General features: G+C 33.1%; 1 protein-coding gene across 1 annotated transcript in view; it reads left to right on the top strand.

The window, feature by feature from the left end:
• The window catches only part of LOC133332296 (peptide transporter family 1), a 41,580-nt gene extending 15,918 nt beyond the window's left edge, over nucleotides 1–25,662 (top strand). The window contains exons 2-6 of the mRNA XM_061540699.1: nucleotides 16,206–16,284; nucleotides 20,890–21,118; nucleotides 21,180–22,509; nucleotides 22,574–22,810; nucleotides 25,372–25,662. Of these exons, the coding sequence (XP_061396683.1) occupies nucleotides 16,206–16,284; nucleotides 20,890–21,118; nucleotides 21,180–22,509; nucleotides 22,574–22,810; nucleotides 25,372–25,662 (2,166 nt within the window). The remainder of the gene's footprint in view (nucleotides 1–16,205; nucleotides 16,285–20,889; nucleotides 21,119–21,179; nucleotides 22,510–22,573; nucleotides 22,811–25,371) is intronic.
• The last annotated feature ends 680 nt before the right edge of the window (nucleotides 25,663–26,342 follow it).

Here is a 26,342-nt window from a genome sequence, read left to right on the forward strand (position 1 = left end):
AATACCGATTTTTTACTTTGTGTAATTTGAATAAATTAAACATTAATGTATTCAATTCCATGCCGTAAATTTCCAATTGAAATAGGGAAAATATTCCCAAGCTAATCATTTTCAAATTGCATATGTTCGACATGACCCTCGTTCCTCTATTTGTTAATTGACACTTGAGATGTTAGATTTTTTTTTATCTCGTCGAATGCTTTTATCGCTTTGTATCTGTTTGCAGTAGTTATTGGTGTTGTTGCCGGTGTTTTAGTTTTTTTGCTTTTTGCAATTTATTTCTTGTGAATCACTTGTTGCTGAACTATTTGTGTTTTGATTTTGATTGTTTGGGCGCATCTGAGATGCTTCTGTTTTGTCTCTTCCTCAGCTTTGTTTGCCACGTTTTTTTTATTTTACCGATCAAAAAAAAGCGCAGCTCAATTTATTTCGACGTCACACACACAAGTTAGGCTACCAAAACAATTAAAAATGGTTAATTTTGTTGTCTCCGTACAACAAATTCATTGAATCGTTGTTGTTGTTTGTATTGCTATTACATTTGCTGTTGTTGTTGTTTAAATTCACAGTTCTGTGTTTAGTTCGCTTCACACATTTGATTTGATTTGTAGTTTTCTTTATTTTTTGGTGAATTTATTTCCGGTCTATATGGGTCTCTCGCTCTCCCTAGATGAGCATACAAAACAAAGTAATAGTACTAAAAAAACACAGCGGTAATAACGACAACAACAACAAAAACTACATCATATTTCCATAGTTCAAAGCCATTAAGCCAATGCCGGTCTATAACCAAGTATCAGTCGATATTTAAACGTTTGAAGCTACGCTTCGTCGGTTAGGTTGTGAGTTGTGAAGTCCCGTGTACCGTGATTGACCATCATTTCTGTTTTTGGCTGGCCATAATTTCGAATTTAAATAACCAAAATAAATAACAAAACAAAAATTGAACAAAGAAGAAAAAAAATATAAATATAAACGAAAATTGTGTTTGATGTGAAATTATATTGGCCAATTCCATTGTTACTTTGTTTGTCAGCCAGTACCCTAACGTGTGCAATATTCGCTTTTTAAGAGCGTGTTTTTCATTTTAGTTTTTTATCTGCAAACTAATGAAATTGTGTTAAAATTTAACATTTTCTACTCGAATTTTAAAATACATAAAACATGTCCGAAGAGGCTTTAGTGGTAAGTTAAAATTCTATATTACCAAAAAGTTTCCATTCCTATAACAAGTTCTGAATTTGTGTTTAATATTGAAATGTTATTGTGGAACAAAATTTCAAATTATATATTCGCACGGGCAATAACCTGAGGGAATTAGTGGTGTGTTTCAATTAATTTATTTGCATATTTCGAGACGCCTTTCGTTTCGGAGGTGTCAGAATCGTAGTGAAAAAGTGTTTCGATAACAATCGAGGACCGTGAAAATCTGAAAGCTTTTGATGGTAGAAGAAAAATCCTGTCTGGGTTTTCAATTATTAGCTAAGGTTTTTGTTTAACCCCGGTTTTAATTTTCCGGTTTGGGGCGGATTTTCAAATAATACGTATTGATTCTCAATCTTCAGCAATGTTTTACCCCGTAATAAGATCTAAAAAATTTTGCTTTGAGATGAAATCCAAAACCAACAACATCATACTTAAAATGGCACATCTGTCCAAAAAACATACATTTTAGAAGCTTTTTTCTTTTAATTCGACCAACAATATAAGACTGGAAGATAGTCAAAGGAAAAACAAACAACTCTTCTTAAAACCTTCCGTTCTTAAACCCTTCTTTTTTACACAAAAGTCAGGGTCCATTTGACCCGCTAAATATTGATCGATCAAAACAGGCAATGCTTATTCATAGGCCCATCTCCATGTGAAAAATAGCGATATTCAAGCCATTCATTCTGGAGAGCCCAGAAAACCGACAAAAGTGAAGTATTTGGTCCATTTCATCCTCTAAATATATACCGATCTTTACCAGAAATATAGGGGTCTTGATTGGCCAGAACCTGCAATACATGCAAAATTTCACGGAGATTGGTCCATAACTGTGGCCTGTATCGTGTTTACAAATTATAATGGATCGTCTCAGCTAGTCGAGATACGGGGGGTCTAGGACCAATAGTTGGTGGCGTTACAAAATTGTGGTGCTGCCCAAGGACAACATAGTTGTGTAGTTGTACCCTACACAAAACCCCTCAAAATACCGAATAATTAGGATTAATATTATATGCGGGCTAACCGGAAACATGGACCCATGTTGATAATTGTTGGTAGGGAAATGTTCAACTCAATGAGAATCCATTAAATTTTTAAATTACTCCCAAATTGGTTGAAACACAAGCTCAAGCTCTCAAAATACCGTCATTTGGGATGTAGTGACAAATTTATGGTGAGGGCATAATTAATCAGGACCAAACAATTGTTGGGGCGTTTAAAAAACATGGACACATTTTTTTTTAAGTTTCTGTAGGGAAGCCTTTTTTATTCACCAAGAATTCGGAATGCAGCCACTTTTGTGAAAAAATATGTCTCAGACCTGAAAACTGTCGAAAATGGGGAGAGGCCTATGTATGTAGGTAACGTCAAAACATTGATGTTTATCAATCTCTAAGAATCCCATATACCAAACTGCAGTCACTTTGGTTAGCAAATGACCAAATATGATTACATTTAACTGGCCGAACTTTATATATCCTACACATTTAATAAAATTGACATATCTCGATAATTTTCAGCAGATAGGTTTCTATGAACTCGTAATAATAAATTACAGCCAGTTACAAAATGTTGCAACAACTTTCAAAATGCCGAAAATGAGGAGGTGATTTTATATGGGATTATGACACGGACAAATCGACATAAGATTATATATGGAGTCTCCTATACATATATCGAGGTGATGCAAACGAAACGACAATTTTTATTATTGTCGAGGGTGCACAAATACGATTGTTATACTTTAAAAGGTCGTTTATAAGTAATACATCCAGCATAAAACATTTTGTTGGTTACTCCGCTACAAAATATTTTTTCCATATGGATTCTCCATAATATTCCATAAATTATTAAATTACAAACTTCACATAGTTGTTCATCCCTTGCGATAAACAATTTTCTATACATATCGTATTATAAATTCAATTAATTTTAATAACACAAAAATATATCCGCATTATTAGTTAAATCTGTAAAATATTTAAATTGAATAAATATTTACAAGCCGGGTTGAATGCAAACATTGAATACGTGTTCGTCAAATTTTCCGGAAAATAGACAAAATTTAAGTACCTATGTGTTAACGGTAACGGCAAAATCATGTACAATTATTAAATTCGTCTACAATTAGATTTTTGTTTATTTTATTATACATGAGTATACTGGACAACAATATTGCCATGCAATACACCGATGTACATTAGAGATACGAATTTTTTCTCTATAAAAATTCTAAATATTTTCTATTAACGCAAAAAGAAAAAGTTAAACTGACTAATTTATTTTTTCTCATTTTTATTTTGTTTTTTTATGTATTTTAATTACTCACAATTTAAACCAGTGAGTATAGTTGGAAGGGGCCAACCATATGATACCCAACACAACTACCACTGGAGTCAACGTTTCTGTGATCTATATTCTGCCAATATTTCGCGATATTTGTATTCTCAAGTATTTGGTCAGATCCCCTTCATCATGTAAAATATGTGATGTTCTGCATATAATAGCGACTAGCAAATCTAACAAAAATAAAGTTTTCGGTTCATTGTATTAGGCATCGTCATTGACCAAAACCGGAAATGTATGTAAAATGTGTGGGATAATAGTAATACTTAACAATATCAGAATACGTAGACCCCTGTAAATAATTACGTGTAACTCCTACATCCAAGTACATACAACAATTTAATTGGTATCAAATTGAAGGCCAAGCACCCCTCTTTCATAAAATATCAACTATCTCGGGTCTATGTCTTTCAGGAGTAAAATATATACGCCCCAGAATACAAATTTTGTAATTTTTCACAAACTAGTCTGAGTCTATTTGATCCGCTAAATACTGAAAGATCTTTATCATAATATGACCGGTATACTTAAAGGTGGGTCTAGGACCAATATTTCGCGGTGTTCCAGCTATAATACCAAAACAACAAAGTTGTGTAGGGTAGGGCATAAAATGGTATAAAATTATCAAACATACTATCAGGGTTTGGAAAAATAGTTTCGAAGAATTACATTAGTATATAATTAATAAATTAAAATTAAAATTTAACAAAAAAATAATATATCCAATTAGAAATCACACAATCAGCATCTATCATACGAAATTCCCCTAATTTTGCACTCCAAAAAAACTATATCCCTAATGTACACAATCACTTTACTTTTATGACGTAGTTATGTACAAAGCGATTGCAGTTTAAATAAACGTAACCAATTTCGTGGCGTGGCTGCTTTGTTTTTTGGTTGAAGTCAAGGATGGCCATTGGCACGCTTTGATGAAAAAGGCATTAAACAGCAATCAAGTGTATCGTGTAAAATAAGATTCGATCAAAATTTTAAAAATTGATTTCTTAAAAATAACAAAATTTGTGTGGTACCGTTATATGGAATGCTACACAAAATTGTTGACCTGGGTATATCGGTCAATATTCTGGAAATAGTTAAAATGACTGTGTCAAACCTTAAAGTTCTACCTTAAATATTGCGATCGCTATCGTAAATTCAACAGAGAGACGGATAGACAGATGGACTAAAATGGGTATAATATTTTTTCCAATCAAGAATTAAAATATATATTATAAAATATTTCGAAGGGTCGTAAACAAATGATATCTTTAATATACACATTCCGTTATAATGGAGGGTATAATAAATTAGCATTCACGTTTTTATACCCTTCACCACACTGTGGTACAGGGTATTATGTCTTTGTGCATATGTTTGTAACAGGCAAAAATAATCGCATAGAACACAGTTCTTTTTGAGAATATTCATAGAATCACTTTCTGAGTCGATCTATGCAAAAACTATTTTTCCGAAATGTCCGTCCGTCCGTCCGTCCATGTATTTTTGTGAGCAAAGTACAGGTCGCATTTATGATCCGAATTGGATGAAATTTGGCACAGGCCATTGGTTTGGCCCAAGGACGAACCCTATTGAAATTGGAAAAAATCGGTTCAGATTTAGATAGAGCTCCCATATATATTTTCATCCGATTTTAGGTAAATGGTGCACCAAAGACCCTGAAAATCATTAGATTTGCACGAAATTTGGCATAGAGTAGTGAATTAGGTCGACAATGATGTGTGCTAAATTTCGGGAAAATCGGTTCAGATTTAGATATAGTTCCGATGTATAGTTTGGCCCGATTTTAGGTAAATGGTGTACCAAAGTCCCTGAAAATCGTAAGATTTGCTCGAATTTTGGCATAGCGTACTGAATTAAGTCGACAATGATGTGTGCTAAATTTCGGGAAAATCGGTTCAGATTTAGATATAGCTCCCATATATAGTTTCGCCCGATTTTAGGTAAATGGTGCACCAAAGTCCCTGAAAATCATTAGATATGCCCGAATTTTGGCATAGCGTACTGAATTAAGTGTAATATGACGTGTGATAAGTTTAGTGCAAATCGGTTCGGATTTAGATATAGCTCCCATATATAGTGTTGCCCGATTTTAAGTAAATGTTCCGTCAAAGTCCCTGCAAATCTTGTGATTTGCGCGAATCTTGGTATAGCGTACTGAATTAAGCCTATAATGATGTGTGTTAAGTTTCGTGCAAATCGGCTCAGATTTCGATGTAGCTCTCATATATAGTTTCGCCCGATTTTAGGTAAATGTTCCATCAAAGTCCGTGCAAATCTTTAGATTTTCACGAATTTGGGCATAGCGTACTAAATTAAGTCTAGAATGACGTATGCAAAGTTTCGTAGAAATCGTTTCAGAGTTAGATATAGCTCACATACATATTTTGGCCCGATTTTAAGTAAACGGTGCATCTAAGTCCCTGCAAATATTTTGATTTGAACGAATTTTGGCATAGCGTACTACATTAAGTCTAGAATGACGTGTGCAAAGTTTCGTGAACATCGGTTCAAATTTAGATTTTAAGTAAATGGTGGACCAAAGTCCTTGAAAATCATTAGATTTGCACGAATAGCGTACTGAACTAAGTCTAGAATGACGTGTGCCAAGTTTCGTGAAAATAGTTCATATTTAGATATAGCTCCCTTATGTAGTTTCACCCGATTTTAGGTAAATGGTGCGAAAAATTCCTGGCAAATCTTTTGATTTGCACGAATTTTGGTATAGCGTACTAAATTAAGTCTAGAATAATGTGTGTAAAGTTTCATGAAAATCGGTTCAGATTTAGATATAGCACCCATATATATTTTCGTCACATTTTATGTAAATGCTGCACCAAAGCCCCCTATATCTTTCGATTTTGGGTATAGCGTACTGAATTACGTCTAGAATGATGTGTACAAAGTTTCGTGAAAATCGGATCAGATTTACAAAAATCTTCTATATATATTTTCGTTCGATTTTAATGGTGCACTAAAGACCCCTAGCTAGGCCGATTGACACAACATACTGAAATTGAAATCGGTTCAGATATAGCATAGCTTCCATATATAATTTCGACTTATTCATGTTTATTGTACACCAAACAATCAATGGGTGTTTGATTGAGATTAAATTTTAAACAGTGTAGCATACCTAATACGGTGTGTCAAGTTTGCTTTAAATCGATTTACAAAATTTAGCATAGGTAGCAGAATGGCATGTGTAGGGATTGATGTTATTCGGTTTAGATATAGATAAAGATCACATATTTAAGTTCGTTCAATTTCATTCCAATGTTCCTTCGAAAAGGCGACGTCTTTTAGGATACTTATGTATAATATGCCCAAAGTGGTGAAGGGTATTATATAGTCGGCCCAGTCCGACTTTTCTACTTTCCTTACTGGTTTCTATTATAACTGAGCTTATGGCTCAGAAATTTTTATTTCAAAATCCCCGCACACTCAACACACTTATGACGCCGATAGTCCACCTATGGCTCTGGTAGTTCATCAAAAACTATTTTTTTTTCAAAAATGTAATGTTTATTATTTTGATTGAAGGATTATCAAATGATAAACATTTAATTTAAAAAATGAACTACCAAAGGTTCTTGACAAAGCTTCTGGCCCCCTTTTGTTTTTGGAATTTATCCGTTAATATTTAGGGTATGAAATGGACCAAAAACTTTTTTGGTCTGATTTTCTGGTCGATCTAGAGACCACAATTATGACAGCAACACCAATAAGCATAACTGTTGTCATGAAGATCGGCCAATATATAGCGGGGCAAAATTTGTATTCTATGGCGTATATATTTTCTCCTGAAGGACATAGACCCGAGAAGTCGATAGTGTAACCAAGAGGAGTGGTTGACGTTTAATTATGTTGTTGTAAGTACTTGGATGAGGAAGCTATACGTAAATAGTTATAGGTGTAAATGTGTTATGATACTATTACTACCTCAATAGAGGGGGCAAATGTCGCTGTGATCACCTTGAAATTTTAAATGAAGTTCAAGTTATGGTCAAGGACGACACCTATAATGTTCGGTGATGATGTGATGAAATTTAAGGGGTGCGATGAACCGAAAACTTAATTTCGTCAGATTTTCTAATCGCTCTAGAGGTCATTATTATATACAGAACATCACATATTTTACACAGTGAATCACGGTGATTAAATACTTAGAACGGCTGTTAAAGTGATGATCGGTCATATTCCGACGGTCAAATCAACTAACTATGGCGTAAGTATTCACCTCGGGAAAACAAGATTTGCAAAATATTCCAGAGCTAATAAATGGAGCTGTTGACTTATAATCGGTCACGAAATATTGCCCAGGCTCAGAATATAGAACCGCAGAATGTTAGATTTTCGTGGTAGTTGTGTAGGATATATGGTAGGCCCTGTACGATATCAAAAAAATGTGGATATGAAAAAAATATGGAGATCAATCAGAGCAGATCATTAGAGATCGATCATTAAGAATATTTTATAAAGGACTATGCGAAGGATATGCATGGTCATACGCGTATTTTTTATTTCTATTGGATAAATAACTATTGGAACCGACGTAAGTTTGATAAATGGTTTTAAATATGTACCAAGTTTAAACATTTCTCAACTATGAATAAGATGTAGCCGTAAACTATTAACTAATTATTTCAAACAAAACAGTTAATTAAATGCCTTTAAACCTATTACATAATTTTCGTATAAGAAAATTCATTAACAAACGCGTTACATACCTAAATGATTTTTTTTCGTACAGCGAACACTACTTATGAGCTCTATAACTAACCTTAGCTAATTGTGTATTTGACATTTCTTCTTAATTGCTTTTTTTAATACAAATGGTTACGAATTTACAGGCATTACAGTAAGTCATAGCAACCATCAAGTGTCATTTGAAACAAAATAAAATTTGAAGTTGGCGGGAATTATCTGCCATCCTATCACCAACCTTCCAGTCCACTCGTAAATGCCTACGTCTACCATCAATAAAGAAATGCTCAAAACAAGTAAACACATTTCTTGGCCGTTAAGTGGGTCATTTACACTTTCATTGTAAAATTCAAGCACTTAATAAACTGACCAGTCATGCTGAACGGGGCTAAAGAGATATATCGAATATTTTTTTTCTTTTTGTGGAAGTTGTTGAAGTTGAACAAAATAGCTATATACAATTGAATTGCTGTGTGTCTGTCTGTCGTTGTGTTAGTGCTACAGGTGATTTTGATTTTGTTTTTATATGATAATAATAGTGTAGTTTGCCTCAGGTAAAATTACAACAACAAAAACAATTAAAATAATTTTGCATAAAAAATTTTAAAAAATATTTTGTAAAAAAATTCAAAATATTACATAAGGTGAAATTATCTGTTATTCGCTGTTCCATGCCTTGTTCGAAAAAAATGTAAATGTTCGTGATATGATATGAAAAGTAAGGAAATATCTGATTAAGAAATTATTTTCTGACGACACTAATTTGAAAAATTCGGTTTCAGGAGCTGAAAAAAAATATTTGCAATAATAACTTATAAAAATATTAAAATTAGTTTATGATGGAATACATGAAGTTTTAGAGAATGTATTATAAAAGAATAATATATATTTTAAGAATATTTTCTGAAGAACTATAAGAGCCACAAGCGTGGACTCTACAGGAGCGATTTATGTAGAACTATCTGAACCATAGGCGTGAATTTTAAAAAAATATTTTATGAATGACCATCAGAGGCGTAAGTTTGATTTTTCACGAATTTTTAAAATAATGTGTTAATTATTTATCAAGAATAGATTTTATAAAAATATATTTTTAAATACCATCAACTTTTTTAAAGAGCAATTTTGAAAGACTTAAAATTTTCAGGGTGTGTTTATAAAATAATATTTTTATGAACCCTCTGATTTGTTCACGAAGATTTTATGAATGATGTTAGATATTAGATTGGATTTCTATGAATATTTTATGAAGGATTTAAAGAGGCATATGCATTGTTTTTTTTTCTCTTAAGCACAATTAGAGTCATAAGCATGGATTTTTAAGAAACTTTTATGAATGACTATCATTGTAGTATGCGTGGATATTTAAGAAAATTTTCTAAAAAAAATACTGTGAACTTTTTCGGAATGGGCTTTGAAGGACTATCAGAGTCATATTTTTTTTAATATTTTGGGGAAAAAGAAATCCATTATTTAATTATGGACTATCGGACTTTATGTAACATGCTTCGGAATGTCCGATTTGGGCCAAATATGCACCGTTTTGTTGTATGATTTTTGCCATTTTAAAGGTAACTTCATAATGCCTCTATCATAGAAGTCCTCGCTTGGTGCCAAGTCCAGACTTCCCAACCAAGCTCCCGAAGTTTCTGACGAGTCACTGGAGATGTGTGTGACCTAGCATTGTCCTGGTCGATTTTGGCTGTTTTAGGCCAATTTTAAATAGTTTAAAACAGTTTATGGTCGATTTTTAGCTCCTGGGCGATGTTACGACTGCTGAGATGCTGGTCAACATCGATCAACGATACCAAAATTTCACATAATTGGCTGTTGCAGTATCGGAACCATAAACACCAATCACAGTGTCAGCCGCTTGGCTTGCATTTTCCCCTTTGTCAAAGAAAAACCGTAAAATGTACCAAATGTTCTCTATGTTCACTTCCACTTTTAACACCCTGTAGCTCACAACTGAATGTACCAAACAAAAAAACAGCAATTTTTATACCCTTCACCACATTGTGTAAATGGGACACTTAACTCGCAATATTGGTCCGAATTAGACAAAATGTTGCACAGAGTACAGAATAATGTCCAGTTTAATGTCTGTTGAAATCGGTTCAAATTTACATATATCTTTCATATAAGGTATTCCGGATTTCATACAAATCTTACACCAAAAATTCCATTCTGACCGATTGATATTTAATATTTTTATAGATTTCAGAATGGAATGATGCTATGTGGCTTCTATCAACAGGATATTGTACACATTATCATCTCTTGTATGTAGCCATATTGGTGAGGGGTATCATATAGTCGACGAAATCCGACTTATGAACTTTCCTTGCTGGTTTTTACTGTGAAATGCCACCCTTCTAACTAACATAAATCTGAATATTTTTGATCGATACTTTACGAGAAATCTATCAATACAGCCATCTGCCGAAAAAATTCACGCTCATCACACTTGTAGTCCTCGACAAGAAAAAAACTTAAAAAAAAATCCGTTTACGACATATGTTGTCCTTGAGTAAACATTCATAAAAATGAAATGCATTTGGAACTGATGCTCCTCCATTAAAGATCTTTTTAAAAAATCCTTTGTAAATATATTACGCTTATGACACTGATAGTCCTTCAGAAAATAAACTTAAAAAATTCTTGCTTTATGGTACGATTGTCCTTTCTTCAAATTTTCATTATAAATCCACACTTACTGGTCTAATCAGACATTGGGAAAAATATTATTTAAGCCACTTTTATTAATCACCAAAATCAATATTTCCAAAAAAAAAAAATCAGCAGGTTATATAATTTATTTTTTATACGGCCAATTATTTTTCGGAATGTCCTTGACCAATTAATATATGCATAGTCCATGTTTGGTTAAAACCATAACCAAAACAATTCTCTATACCATAACTGAATGATAACTGCAAAAAAAGTATTAATACCAATAATAATTTATCTTTTAACTATTTTGTATAAATATTAAAATTAAAAAAATGTATTGTGTCCAAATAAAGGCCTAAAGCAAAAATCACCCACCCACAACAAGTGTCTGTCTATGTCATGAATATGGCTAATTAATCACAAAAAAAATACAATTAACGATGACATTGAGGTAAATCTTCCTAAATCCCAAATTAAATTTGTCAAACAAATGTTTTATTTTTCTAATTAAAAAGTCAATGTGTGTCTTATTTGTTTATGAACAAAAAAACGTATGTATGTGTTTGTTTTGAAGTTCAATACCATTTGATGCCTAAATGGCTTTGCAAAAATAAAATTAAACTGAAGTTCAATATCAGCTGACATTTACGTGTATGTACTCCATAATGCGTGTAAAATTAATTCAATTGCGATACAACGTCACAATCCACCATTATGCGGTGTTGGTTTATGATCATGACATACACACAATGTCACTTGATATTGGATTTTGTCACCTCAGTAGTTGTTTTTATATTCAAATCGCATAAAATTCCTAACATAAAACGAACTATTGTATTGAAAACGTCCCCAAAATAGACATGTGTTTAATAGAAAAAACTCTGTCAATATTTTTCTGCTTGAATATAAATAAAAAATGCTGGCTAAGTATGTGGCGTGGGATTTGTTCTACATTCTACAAATGATATACTGTTACTGGTTCTAAATCAGTTAACTCCGAACTAAAGTTTAAGACCTTGACTAGTTTCGCATTTTGTTATTCTGTTTTTGCTGTGTCATTCGCATATTCATATATGCAAAAAAAATACCATAATTCAAATAATTTAAATATACATACATAAATGTATTCGATTTTAAATCGGCTATTAGTATTTTATGATAACTCACCACGTGGTGGAGATGTTTTAAATTCATACAAAATATAGGGCCATAGGATTAGATTTTAAAGAATATTTTATGAAGGTCTATCAGATCTATAGTCGTGGATTTTTAAAGTATATTTTACGAAGAACTATTGGAGCCATAGGCGTAGATTTTTTATATATTAATAGGAGTGGATTTTTTAATATAAGAGTAATGGGCGTTGGTTTTTTAGAGAATATTTTATGAAGGATTATTAGAGCCATAGGCGTGAATTTTTTTAATATAAGGGTCATTGGCGTGAATTTTTTTTTAAGAAAATTTTATGAAAGACTATCAGAGCCTTAGGCGTGGATTTTTTAAAAATATTTTATGAAGGACTATTAGAGACATAGGCGTGGATTTTTTAAATAATATTTTATGAAGGACTATTAGAGACATAGGCGTGGACTTTTATAGAATATTTTATGAACGACTATCAGAGAATTAGGTGTGGACTTTTTGAAGAATATTTTAAAGAATATTTTATGAAGTAATATTAGATGCATAGGCATGGATTTTTTTAAAGAATATATATATATATATATATATATAATATTATCTAAAGGACTATGGGAATATATTCTCAGCATTATTCCATCAATAAAGGGGAATTTTTAAAGCGGGTTTTATAAACCACTATTTTACCCATAAAGGGAATTTTTAAAAATATTTTCTTATGGAAAGTATTTCTAAACAGAGGCCAATATTAACGTACGAGAATAAGATAAATACAGAAATGACAGGAGATTAAGGTCAAACTAAATAAGCAAGGACCCAAACCCATATAAAATTCTAGACACCGATAGATGGCAGCCACCATCACCTGGGACAGGCTACAGTATACATAGAATGACTTTTACTTTATATATGCACCATAGACCCTACCTTTGTTGTATTGATACGAAATGTTGAGACGAAATTTTGCTCAGCCTACCAAATTGTACTAGAATGACGTATATAAATATTTGTTGTAATCAGTTCAGAAGTAGATATAGCTTCTGTATATTAGGTTGGGGAAAAACAAAACCATTATTTTTATATGAAATATATGACTTTTTTAACAAGATTCGGAATGTCCGATTTGGGCCAAATATGCCATTTTTAATGTAACTTCATAACGCCTCTCTCCTGCTCTCTATTTGCAAAAAACTTTAGTAGTCGATTTTCACAATCCTTCTTACAGCCTGTTTTTGTAATTTGTTCCGGCAGTCACACGTATCGTTCGTATTAAAACGTATACGTCGAAAATTTGGTTTTTGTAATAATTGTAAAAGCTTTCGTCTAGAAACGATTGAGCCTTTTCATTCGTTTTTAACCATTAGTGCCAAAGTGTTTCTTTTGGTATCTTGTTGCAAATTTTCCAATAGAATTATTGCAAAATGAGGGTAACTCTGTTTATTGTTTACAAACAGTTTTTTTTTTACATAAAAAGTGTCAAAATAGAAAATTCAAAATGTTTGGTACGATTGCAATTAATTTTAATTATAAAGAAAAGCAAAATATTCCCCAAAGGAGAATACCTATGGCATTTAATGATACAGCTACATTATTCCACTTGTTATCCACTTCAAATTTATTGGATCCGAAAACAGGACGGCCAGTTGCTAATTGTGGGTAAAGTTCCATGAGATCAACCAATTTTTGGAATTGGGCAATCGTTGTCCTTTTGTTGCTAGGGGTTCAAACAATTCAATATAATTTTTTACATTTCATAGGGATATATAATTTTTTACAAACCATTTCTTCTTATATATTTCATCAGTATTTTCCATATTTGTTGCGTTCTTTTCACTAACAACACACAAATTGTAATGAACAAATAGTTTTCTTTATTATTTTTTTTAAACGAATGGTATTTTCTCTTCGTTTGTTTTTGACATTTTTGTTCGTAAATAACGCACCGTTTTGTATAACAAAAACCAAAAAAATACGAATACCAAAAGCTCTTTCCTATTTCTCACTCACTACAACCGGTAATTTGTTTGCGAAAACCAAAATGAGTAATCGTTCGTTTTTTCGACGAACGAATAGACATTTTACATTTACAAAAACAGGCTGTTAGATACAAATTTTTTTATCATTAAAAAAATTTGCAATGTAAAAAATGATTATAATCGCTTTGTGCCAAGTCCGGACTGTATGGAGGATGCATTAAATCTTCTCAACCAAGCTCCAGAAGTTTCCGGCTAGTCACTGTAGATGTGTGTGGCCTAGCGTTGTCCTGATGTAACACGACACCTGTCCTATTGGCCAATTCTGGCCGTTTCTGGTCAATTATTCTTCAAACGGTCCAGTTGTTGACAGTAGAGATCAGAATTTAGCGTTTGGACATATGGAAGCAACTCATAAAAAATAATTCCCTTCCAGTCCCACACAAACGCATAGCAGAACCTTCCGGCCATTAGTCCTGGTTTGGACGCCGTTTGAGGTGCTTCACCGCTCTTTGACCACGATTGTTTCCGCTTAGGGTTATCGTATATGATCCATTTCTCATCTCCAATCACCATCCCTTTAAGAAATGGCTCAATCTTCCGTTCCGTTTGACCAATGCTTCGCATATGAAAATTCGATTCATCCTATTTTTTCTGTTAATTGGTGTGGCACCCAAACATCGAGCTTCATTTTAAATCCTGCTTTGTGTAAATGGTTTAAAACAGTTTAATGGCCGGTTTTAACGCCAGGGCGATGTTTGATAAATTCTCCGATTTTATCGGCATTTTCAACGACCGGCCTAATGGATTTCTTTTTCCCCAAACTAATATATTTTTGGCCAAATTCATCTAAATGGTGCATTAACTACTCAGAGTTTGTCCAATTACCAACAAATTTTGCAAATTAATCTAAAAAATAATGACGTGTATTAAGTACTGTGCAAATTGGTCCATATTTGATACAGCTCCCAAATATATCTTTTACCAATTTGATGTAAATAGTGGAGTATTTGGTCCGGTTTCATATTTTGATGAAATCATGTGAATGGTTCTATAAAAGATGATACGCCTGTCGAATCGACAGAGGAACATTGTTGAAGCTTGGCTTAAATCGGAATACTCTATATTAAAACCGCATTTACATAAGAACTTTTTACCGGGTTAACCTACTTTACCACTGGGTAAATGCGAAATGCAGTACATTGTAAACTTATAATGTAGGCTACAATAAAAATCTAAGGATCATATATTGTTTATACCCAAAGTTATGCAGGGTATCATAAAGTCTACCCCTCTCAAGAACTATCCGAACTACAGATCTAAATTTTTAATGAATAGTACTGAGCCATAGGCGTGAAGTCCTACATAAATCGACAAGCGATCAAAATTTTTCATGGATCTTCCATTCTTTCACAATTTTTTGAGTGTAGTTATTAAATATTTGCAAATTGTTTGTTAAAAACTGAAAAAAGATTTTAAACAATAAAAAAAAATCCATTGAAAAACTCATTATCGTCGGCTATCGTCGTCGACATCATAAACTAATATTTTATTAAACAAAAGTGTATACTGAAAATGTGTCTTATTTGAAAACCTGTTCTATTCAGTCTCGAGTATTATTTTTTGCGACAAACTCTCACTTGTTGTATTTTTGTGTGTCACATAAGATTTGATTGATACTTGTTTGGCTATTGTTGCCGTTGTTGTTGCTGCTTGGGAGTTATGCTACCAAGTTATGTTTGTCTGTTGCTTTTTGTTTACCGCACAAACAGACATACACAGAAAATGACAACAACATGAGAATAATTATCTGAGTATTCAATTAAGAGCCATATGCTGAGAGATAAAAAAAACGAAGAAACAGCTATTCAATCTGACAGATTGCCACAACAAATCGACTCAAATCACTTGTAATGAAATTTCTTACATTGTTTTGAAGAAAATACATTTTTTTCTTATTTTCCCAACTCGCTTCATCAATTGCATTGCATTGTCGTCGGAATGACATTTCTCGTTTCTTTAGTTTATAAACTCAAGTTTGTTGTAGCATTTTACTTTAATGGAACGTGATGGAATGCCAAATAATATTAATCATTAATTGTGTTTTTTTTTCTTCTTTTTGTCTTTCTTTATTTGCAGCCGGTAAAATATCCCAAGTCGGTGGGTTTTATTATCAGCAATGAGTTCTGTGAACGTTTCAATTATTATGGCATGCGAAGTAAGTATTTAAAACATATTTTTTGTTATTCATTTCCGTGTTGTTTGTCTGCATAATGTAACTTTAAAATGCTGTTAGAATATTAAATTGCTTTTGGAATACCTTATGTGGGGTTGTGTCAAAACATGGACTTACAATGAATATTAAAGTAAATATATTACCAACAGGTATATACATATGGGTGAGCTATGTCAAAACATGACCTATACATCCGATTTTAAGTACTGAACATCCTAGGAGTATATATGTATATATATATATATTGCTGGTAAATTTAATGTTCATAAAGAAATGATATTACATAGGATATTTAAAGACAAGACGTCAATATTCGTATGTTTTCCGCATAATCCGTCCGATGTGTAGTTAGTTATTTCAATCTCTTACAGAAAGGTCTTTTGTTTCAAATAGTCTCCCTGTTTCAATATTTTATTAATCCTAGACGCCAATGTCGATGTTATAGGGGTCAGATTCGATTTCGGATCATTTTATGGCCAGAATATCATGTCTATAGAATATCGTGTTTTCCGAATAACTAAGGGATGTATTTCCTCCACAAAACGATAAAATTTTCTGTGTTCAGAGGATCTGAGGCTTTTCTATTTAGTTAAGGGGAGGTATGACATTTCAATTTTACCATACCTTGATTTCTCCCTAAAGACCTTACAATTTGGCGACCGAATGACGAAAATAAATAATGTAAAGTTCTGGTTCTTTTTGCATAAGTTTTGAACTACATTTTAGCAGAGCTATTTCATAACAAAGCGTCATCTATTGAAGCAATAGATTGAAATGTCGAAAGTAAAAAAGAATGTTCTGGGTTTTGTGGCTTAACTTTCGAACTACTGGTGGTGTTGTAATAAAATTGGTGCCATAATAAAGGTGGGTTTGTACAAAGAGATGAATCCTCTGATGCCCACAAAGGGATCCCTGTCCAGAAAGAAGATCTCCTTTTTATAGAAAAGCCGTTGAAAATCATCTGTCTCGTAGATGATATCCTATCTTCCTTCTATAAGAGACCTAAATAAGGGCACGCATAGTCAAAAGAACAAAACATCTTAAGAAGGCATAAAAAAGAAGATATTCTGTCTATAGAAAATCCACAGAGGAATCGGCAGTTGATTTTTTATGTGGTGAAGCCCATAAATTAGAATTTACTCTTTACAACGTTACCTAAAATTCAACGGAGCGTACAGAAAAATTCAACTTCCCCACTTTTGCAAAATGTTTTGTACGGCCGTATTACCCAAATACGTCGAAACCATATCTTCAAGCGAATAATAGAAACCGCAAAACAAAATCGAAAATTTATTAAAGTAATCCAAATATTTTATGTTCACATTCGAAATTTCATATTTTCTGAATGTTTTGTTTTTATTTTCAATAAAAGAAAAAAACAAAGAATACGTTCTGTCAAAGTTGAAATTTGTCAACTTTAAATTTTGTACGCTCGACGTATTTCGTTAACATTCATATAAATACATGTGTTCTACTTTTGTGGTGAAAAACGTCGAACGAGCTAGTTGAATTTTAGGTAGGGCTGTTAGAAGTAAAATAATGTTCGTTTATAAAAGGCCTACATAGTCTTGATTTAGATTAGACGAGTTTACTTGCGGCAATTCTTGTCGTTCTCTTTTGAACTTGCTTCATGCGTTTATACAAGGCAATTCGGTTTCCAAAATATTTTTCTATTTGTTGTTTTTTCACATTTAAATCTATATAAAATGTCAACAAATACGAAATACACAAAACGAATTGCCAGAAAATTGTCGGTACGAGCAATTTTTTTTCATTTCTATTCCCCTTGCCCCTCTCTCCTACAAACAAAGACTTGCCGCAAGTATACTCGCCTAATCTAAATCAAGACATAGTTTTAGGGGTTTACCGTCTATTTAATACTTGTATAGAGCCTTAGGTTAGCAGAATTCCGAAAAAGGATGCTTGTCTACAACCAAGGTCCCCCGTCAAAAAAATGCCATAAAGATCTTCTTCTGTACATATGACATATAAAAGTTATTGTGTCCATACCGAATGTAGAGAGGAACTTAAATTCTTAGAATCCCATGTATGTAAGATCTCGTCCGTCTATAGAATATCTGTATAGCGTCTTCTCTTTGCAGAATATCCAAAATGGACTCTTGTCCACGAAGAAAGTCCTCTGTTTGCTAGATCATGGGTCTATTGAAGACCCATGTTGTACTTCTGCCTGTTGATGTCCAGAAAATTAAAATTTAGTCATTAGAAAATCAAAATAAGAATGTTTTTCTGTATAAGGTGTTCTGGGTGATAGGTGCAGCTGCCTAAAGAAGGACTGTATAAGGCCGTCTGTTTTCAGAAAATCCGAAAAAAATTACAACATTTTTATTCTGGGATTATATATTTGCTCCTGAATGATATAGGCCCGAGAAGTTGATAGTATATCCACGAAGAGTGGTTGACCTTTAAATTGATACCAATTATATTGTCATATATACACGAATGTGGGAGTTGCACTTAAATATTTACAGGTATTCATGTATTATTTTGTAACCCATTACCACACAGGGCGGAAATAAAGCGCTGATCGCTTTGAAATTTTTCATGAGGATCCAACTATAGTCAAGGACAACGCATATCATTTTCGGTGATGATATTATTATATATTATTTTCTTTTGTTTTTCCTAGTCGATCTATAGGCCACAATTGAAAGCCGAACATATTAGTAATATTTGTTGACCTCTATTCGGTCAAGAGGATGCAAATATCGCGAAATATTGTCCATGCTCAGAATAATAAACTACAAAAAGTTATGGTCGGCCCTGTCTGACTATACTGCTCCGCTCACTGGTTTTACAGCCTGTTTTAGTAAAATTCCAAACGATCGAATTCGAGTGACATACGACCAAACCTTTATTTATGTTTATAAAGGTTTTCTGATTCAAAACAAAAATAAATGACATATTTTTCAAAACCAATGAGTTTGGTCGTAAGTCACTCTAATTCGTTCGTTTGGAACAAGGTGTATTTAATAAGGTGTATACATCAGATACAACAACAAACATTTTACAAAAACAACATTGTTGTTATAGAAATTAAATTGTCATGCTGACAAATAGGTTTTGACAAAAGTAAATAAAAACAATTATACATTTCTTCAGGTCGAATAATTTTGAAAAGTGTCCCACATGTAAGCCTTGGTTCCTTGGGGATTTTGCTTATATTTTAAATTAAAATATAATTTTCGAAGAAGTGGCTTCTTGGTAGGACATAAATCCTCGGTCAAACACCACAAACCCGTATGCAATCTATCAATATACTACGCAACAGAATCTCATTTTAAATTGTAAAAAAAATGTATTTAGCCAGGCGTTTGTTGAAAACTAATGGACAAATTCTAATACAAACTATATAACACCATTTCCTTGATTTTGAGGGAAACAGGGGATTTAGGGGCTGATTTCTTTTTCTTTAACAATCTCCTTTTGGTATTAAATCGATCATAAGAACACACATATACATATGTATATTTGCAATCTGGAACCCACGTTGTACTTGCGGCAAATATGTGGAACAAATCAGCGGCCGGATTTAGAACTGATTTAAGCTCACGCTTCCTTGTCGTCACTTGGGGCATTAACAAATATTCCGTCCCTATAAATTCATTATTATCGCTCTTTTATTAATAAAAAATAGTAATCGAAAACAAAAGACAACATTTTAAATCGAAATGAAACGTTGACAAATATTTTTGACAATTTACTTTACAAACAATAAAGAAAAAAGTTGAAAACCATATGATTGTCACTTACACCTTATTAAATACACCTTGGTTTGGAATTTTACATGGTATAATAATAGAAGGTAACAGCAAGTGTTGTTGTACAAAAAACGATACAACAACCACATGGAAATTTGTTTTTGTAAGTTCTACTAGTGTCAACTCATTTGACAGAAAAATGTAAATAAACAAACAAATTATCATCAAATTATTTTTATTTTGAAAAGGAAATATTTTCGAATCCTCAAAATAAAAATTGAAAAACATGAATGAAAATCTATAAAATTTATATTTCTATCTATTCCACATCTTTCCTATAATTGAGCCATTGCCATATATATGTGTAACACATATGAAAATGCTGGGAATAGCGAGTTATTCCTTGAAGAAAGATTTGCTTCCTCAAACTTTCCCAGCAGGCAGATTGAGTAAATTGAATACAGGAGCACATTTAATAAAGAACAATTTTAAATTGTATGCGTTCCCAATTTTCCTGTTGGGTGATTTTTAAAAACATAATTTGTCAAATTCATATTGACACTAGTATAACGTTGGAATCAAATCAGCTGGGATTTGCTGTTACCTTTTATAATTGTACCATGGGAATTTTACAAAAACAGGCTGTTAATATTTCTTATTTTTTTATATCAGAACAATTCTCCATATTGAGAGTTAAAAATGTTGTTCATCTTTGAGGAAATTTTTCATTAAAAGAGGAATTTCAATGAAAGTAAAATCATACCTACATGTGAGATGATAGGTTATTAATTATAATATACCTCAAAAAATAATGAAATAAAAATTAAATAATTTACTGATAAATTTTCCAATCTGTCTTTCTTTACAGCCATCTTGGTTCTATATCTGACCAGTAAACTGCAATACGATGATGACACGTCGACAGTTCTGTTTCATGTATTTACAATGTTGGTGTATTTGTGTCCCCTGGTGGGCGCCATAGTTGCTGACAGTTGGCTGGGCAAATTTAAGACAATTCTGAATTTGTCCATTGTTTATGCCATTGGTGGTGTTATAATGGCCTTGGGTGCCGTACCAGTGTTACAGCTACCAGTACAGTAAGTAAACCAAAATTTCATTCAATTGTGTTTTCTAAATTATTTCATATTATTCTTTCAGAGCTGTAACAATATTGGGTCTGGTCCTCATAGCCATTGGCACAGGTGGCATAAAACCTTGTGTATCGGCATTTGGTGGTGACCAATTTCGTTTACCCGAACAAGAAAAACAATTGGCCACATTTTTCTCCCTCTTCTATTTTGCCATTAATGCCGGGTCGATGATCTCCACCTCGGTGACACCAATTCTACGTGAAGATGTCCATTGTTTTGGTGATAACGATTGTTTCTCCTTGGCCTTTGGTGTTCCTGCCGTTCTTATGTTATTGTCCGTTGTAATTTTTGTCGCGGGCAAGAAATTGTACATCATGAAACCTCCTGCAGGTAATATGATTTTGGGAGTTTCACGTTGCATTAGCCAAGCCATCGGTGGCTGGAGAAGAGAACGCAAAACAAAACCAAGAAATCATTGGTTGGATTATGCTGAACCAGCGGTGGGCTCGAAAATGGTTTCCGATGTAAAAACATTGCTGAAGATTTTGGTGTTATTCTTGCCTTTCCCTGTTTTCTGGGCTCTGTTCGATCAACAAGGTTCCCGTTGGACATTCCAAGCCACACGTATGGATGGTGAAATTTTTGGTTTCTTTATTAAGCCCGATCAAATGCAAGTCATCAATCCTTTGCTGATTTTGGCCTTTATTCCATTGTTCGATTATGTCGTTTATCCATTGCTGTCAATGGTCGGTATTCGCAGACCCTTGCAAAAGTTAACATTGGGTGGATTATTGGCTGCTGGAGCATTTTTACTGTCCGCCTTTGTGGAACTGAAATTGGAAGCCGTTGCACCCGTGGTGCCTGGCCCAACAACATCGCAGCTGAGAATTTACAATGGCATGCCATGTGATTATAAATTCTTAACCGAATTCCCCGTCAGTGATATGAGCAATGAAAGTCATGTCCCCGCCTTGGGTTTGTGGATGGAAAAAGAGGTCCAAACCGCAATGCTTACCTCATATCGTTTTGATGCCTCCTCCTCGGATCCAGCATGTCCTGGTATATCAGATATGTTGAAAGTTATGCCAGGAAAGGCCGTGAGCTATTTCATTGCCAATGATCGAATGCATGAATTTATGGATAGTCCGGAACAACCGAAATTGGGTAACCCCTTGGTTCGGGTAATGTTAAATATTCCTGCTGGTCAGGGTAATTTTACACTTATTGATGCTGCCCATACTGCAACAGCATTAGCTTCCTACAACACCTCGCAATTAATAACTGTGGCAAGAGGCAAGGCGGTTTTGACCTTAAACGATCAAGTGGTTATGAATTTGACCGCAAGGGCTGGCGGTGTTTATGTCATCATGGCTAATGGCAATTTCAAGGAAGGATTTGTAAGTAGATTTGGAATTTTTCAGTATTTGAGAAAGATTTTTAAATAATTTCTTTGTTTTGTAGAATTATCAACAACATGTGGTAACTGAACCCAATTCCGTCCACATGATGTGGCAGTTGCCTCAAATCATTGTCATTACGGCTGCTGAAATTATGTTCTCCATTACTGGGCTGGAATTCTCATTTACGCAAGCCCCTCAGAGCATGAAATCTGTATTGCAGGCCTGCTGGCTTTTATCTGTGGCCATTGGTAATATGTTGGTCGTTGTCATAGCGGAACTTAAATTCTTTGAATCTCAGGTATGTATAAATATTTGTTTAGAAGTTTTGACAGAAGTTGGTTCTCTACCTATAGAAGCTCAGAAATTTAAATTTAGCTTTTAGAAGACCTTTGTTTGGTAAGCTTCTCTTGTAGATGATGTTGGGAGATTCCTTTGTCTATAGAAGACATTTAGAAGGCCTTCTGTTAGCAGAAAAATTGTAAAAGGCGTTATCTATAAAATACCAGTAGAAGACAGTTTTTAAAGGCCTAAAGAAGGTGTTATATTTATAGAGGATGTTATTTTGTCTACAGAAGTCTATGATATGACCTTCTGTGTCCAACACCAAAAAAGACACCTGTCTATAAGTTAAGAAGTCCTCCGTTCTAAGGATGAGGTTATACTGCCTATAGGGACCTGAAAAGGTTCTTCTCCTCTAAGACTTCCAAAAATTTCAGCTGAAGTTGGGTTTTTGTGCACAGAATATCTAGAGATACATAGAATACCTTTATACGACCTGTCTTTAGAATAACTGTAGCTGTAGAAAAGCTGGGATACTATCTATAGCAACCCTAAAAATACCTTGAAGGCAAATTATTAATAAAAGATCTTCTGTCTTTTGACCTGACGAAGGTTTTCTATACATACAATATCTATAGAAATTTTTGTGTCCATAACATCTAATGAAATTCTTTTGGAGAAGATTCACTTCAATTGAAAGACCAAGTCTAGTCTTCCGTCGTGGGAATGAAGAGGGGCTTCGGTATATTGAAATGATAAAGTGGGGTTCTCTGTATATTCAGCCCATAGATGAAATGAAGAAGGACACTGCAGTAGGTTTCCACTCCATAGATTATTTGAAAATCGTATTCTGTCTATAGAAGACCTGATGAAGATCACCTGCCTTTAAAATATCAAGGGAAAATTAACTTTTTTAGAAAGTACATCAAGTCTTCCTCCTTAAGAAGTATGTAAAGGCTATGACTACAGTATATTGACGACTTAAACAATTTAATTGTTCGGTTCATAAAATACTTTCCATTAAAATATCTGAAGAAGATGTTTGGTCTATTAAAGACTCAAAAAGGGTGTTCTCTCAATAGAATATGTAGGTTCTCCATCTATGGATGTTCTGAAGAGGGTCTATTGTTGGAATAGATTATCTATTCGAACAATAAAAGTAAAATTCCTGTTGGAGGTCTTCTGTCCTCTTAGAAAGTCTGTTTAGGTTAAGAAGAGGACTTTGGTCTATTGATGACATAAAGAGGAGGTATAAGTCCTGTCCATAGAAAAACTTTTGAAGCTCACATGTCTAAAAAATATCTGGAAAAGCTTCACTTCTTAGTAAATCTGTAGAGACATGAAGACTGACATCATTTTATTTAAGACTTAAGAAGGGTATTTTCAACAAAGCAAAATTTGGTATCTTCTATGGACGTTCTGAAGAGGGTATTCGGTCAATAGAATATTTGTTTGATCATGAAAGACCTGAAGAAGGTCTTCCGTCCTTAAAAGATCTGCTTTCTCAGCTTCCAGAACTCTATGTAATAGTAGATATGGAGAACAATTTCTCTCCTTCGTAGGCCTGCAAAAATAGTATACATTTGAAAGATCTGAATAAAGTTCAAAAGCTATAGACGCTTGTAGATCCATATTGGCTGAATTGTCCTTGACATATATTTTTGAAAAACCCAAAAAACCACCATGTTCTGGAGAAAAATATTCTTTAACAAACCTACGCCTCGGATAGGGCGAAAAAAAAATTCTTTAAAAACTCCACGCCTCGAATGGTGTGAGAAAAATATTCTTTAAAAAATCTACGCCTCGGATGGCGTGAGAAAAAAATATTCTTTAAAAAATCTACGCCGCGGATGGTGTGAGAAAAAAATATTCTTTAAAAAATCTACGCCTCGGATGGCCTGGAAAAAATATTCTCTATAAAATCTAAGCCTCTGATGGTCTGGAAAAAATATTCTTTAACAAATTTACGCCTCGGATAGTCTGTGAAAAATGGTCCTTGAAAAATAATCTTTAAAAAATCGATGCTTATAGTTCTAACGATCCTTGAAGATGTGCTTTAAAACCTCGCGATTATATATGGTATATTCCTTAAAAATATTCTTTAAAAACTATTCTTTAAAAACCCGCACTTGTATAGTTGGAAAGCCCTTTAAAAATATGGTCCTGTGAAAAATGTTCTTAAAAAAATCCACAAATATAGTACTAATGGTCCTTGAAAAATAATCTTTAAAAAATCGATGCTTATAGTTCTAATGATCCTTGAATATTTGCTTAAAAACCACGCGATTATATATGGTATATTACTTAAAAATATTCTTTAAAAACTATTCCTAAAAAAACACGCACTTGTATAGTTGGAAAGCCCTTTAAAAATATGGTCCCTAAATATATTCTTAACAAATTGGTCTTTAAAATAGACCCTGTGTGGTCTTCTCTCTCAAAAATTCATAAACATCGCCCTCACTCTGCAAAGGACCTGGTGAGGTCCTTCTGTACTCAGAAGACAAATATGTGTCACATTTATACCAGTTCAGATCAAAAAAATAATTTTTCATTGCATTCTATTTCATTTTTTCTTAGGCTGCTGAATTTGCTCTCTTTGCCGGTCTCATGATCATCGATATGTTCATCTTTATGCTATTGGCAATGCGTTATCAGTATGTAAAACACACCGAAGAAGGAGATCCCGAAGTTGGTGATAAATCCATTAAAGCCAATAATGAACAGATGCCACAATTACCCGCCGCACCAACAACGAAAACAAAAATGACAAATGGCGAAAGCAACAATATGGACAATAATCACCATCATGATCAGGAAAGCAATGGTGTTACAAATGAGGCCTACGATCACAGTGAAGATATGAAATAAAATTCATTGGAATGAAAAAAGAAAATAAGCTAAAAAAATAAGGAATGCTGATATTTATTCATCAGTCATTTTCCTGACTGTGATGTGTACTTACTTAAGAGCGAATTAGTGAAGCAAATACACAAAATCCCCCAATTTTGTATACTCTCAATCCCTCTCTTTATATGTATATTTCAAAATACATCCTATTTTTGTAATATACGCCTTTTGTCATAGTTATCTCCTTTGTTGTTTTCTTATAAACATTTATTTCATTTGTAATTTATTTACTCTCTCGTTCTTTCTCATCTTATTATTTTTAATTTTATACACTTTTTTTGTGTTTTCTTTATTTTTTCTAATTGTTTTTAGTTTTTAATCTGTTATATTAACATAAATTGTTATACATACGTACATCGTTTTTGTTAAATATAATATTCGAATATGCATGTATTAGTGTTAAGTTTGTACAATTGTATATTTTGTAAAAATATTAGTTATATATTGTTTTAGTACAATTAATAATAAAACAAAAGTCTCCCTTTAAAGTCTGTAAAAGTTTTTAAAAAGCAATATATTTTTTAAACAGAAAAGTAGTTGTTAAATATTTTTTTTTTAATAAAACGAAAATAAAAACTTTGTTTTTGAATAAAATAAAAAAAAACAAAATATTTCCCTAAGTTATCATCAAACATTCTAAA

Source organism: Musca vetustissima, unplaced genomic scaffold (assembly GCF_032173495.1).
Source record: "Musca vetustissima isolate MV318-11 ecotype Yass unplaced genomic scaffold, APGP_CSIRO_Mvet_v1 utg5888, whole genome shotgun sequence".
Taxonomy (NCBI): domain Eukaryota; kingdom Metazoa; phylum Arthropoda; class Insecta; order Diptera; family Muscidae; genus Musca; species Musca vetustissima.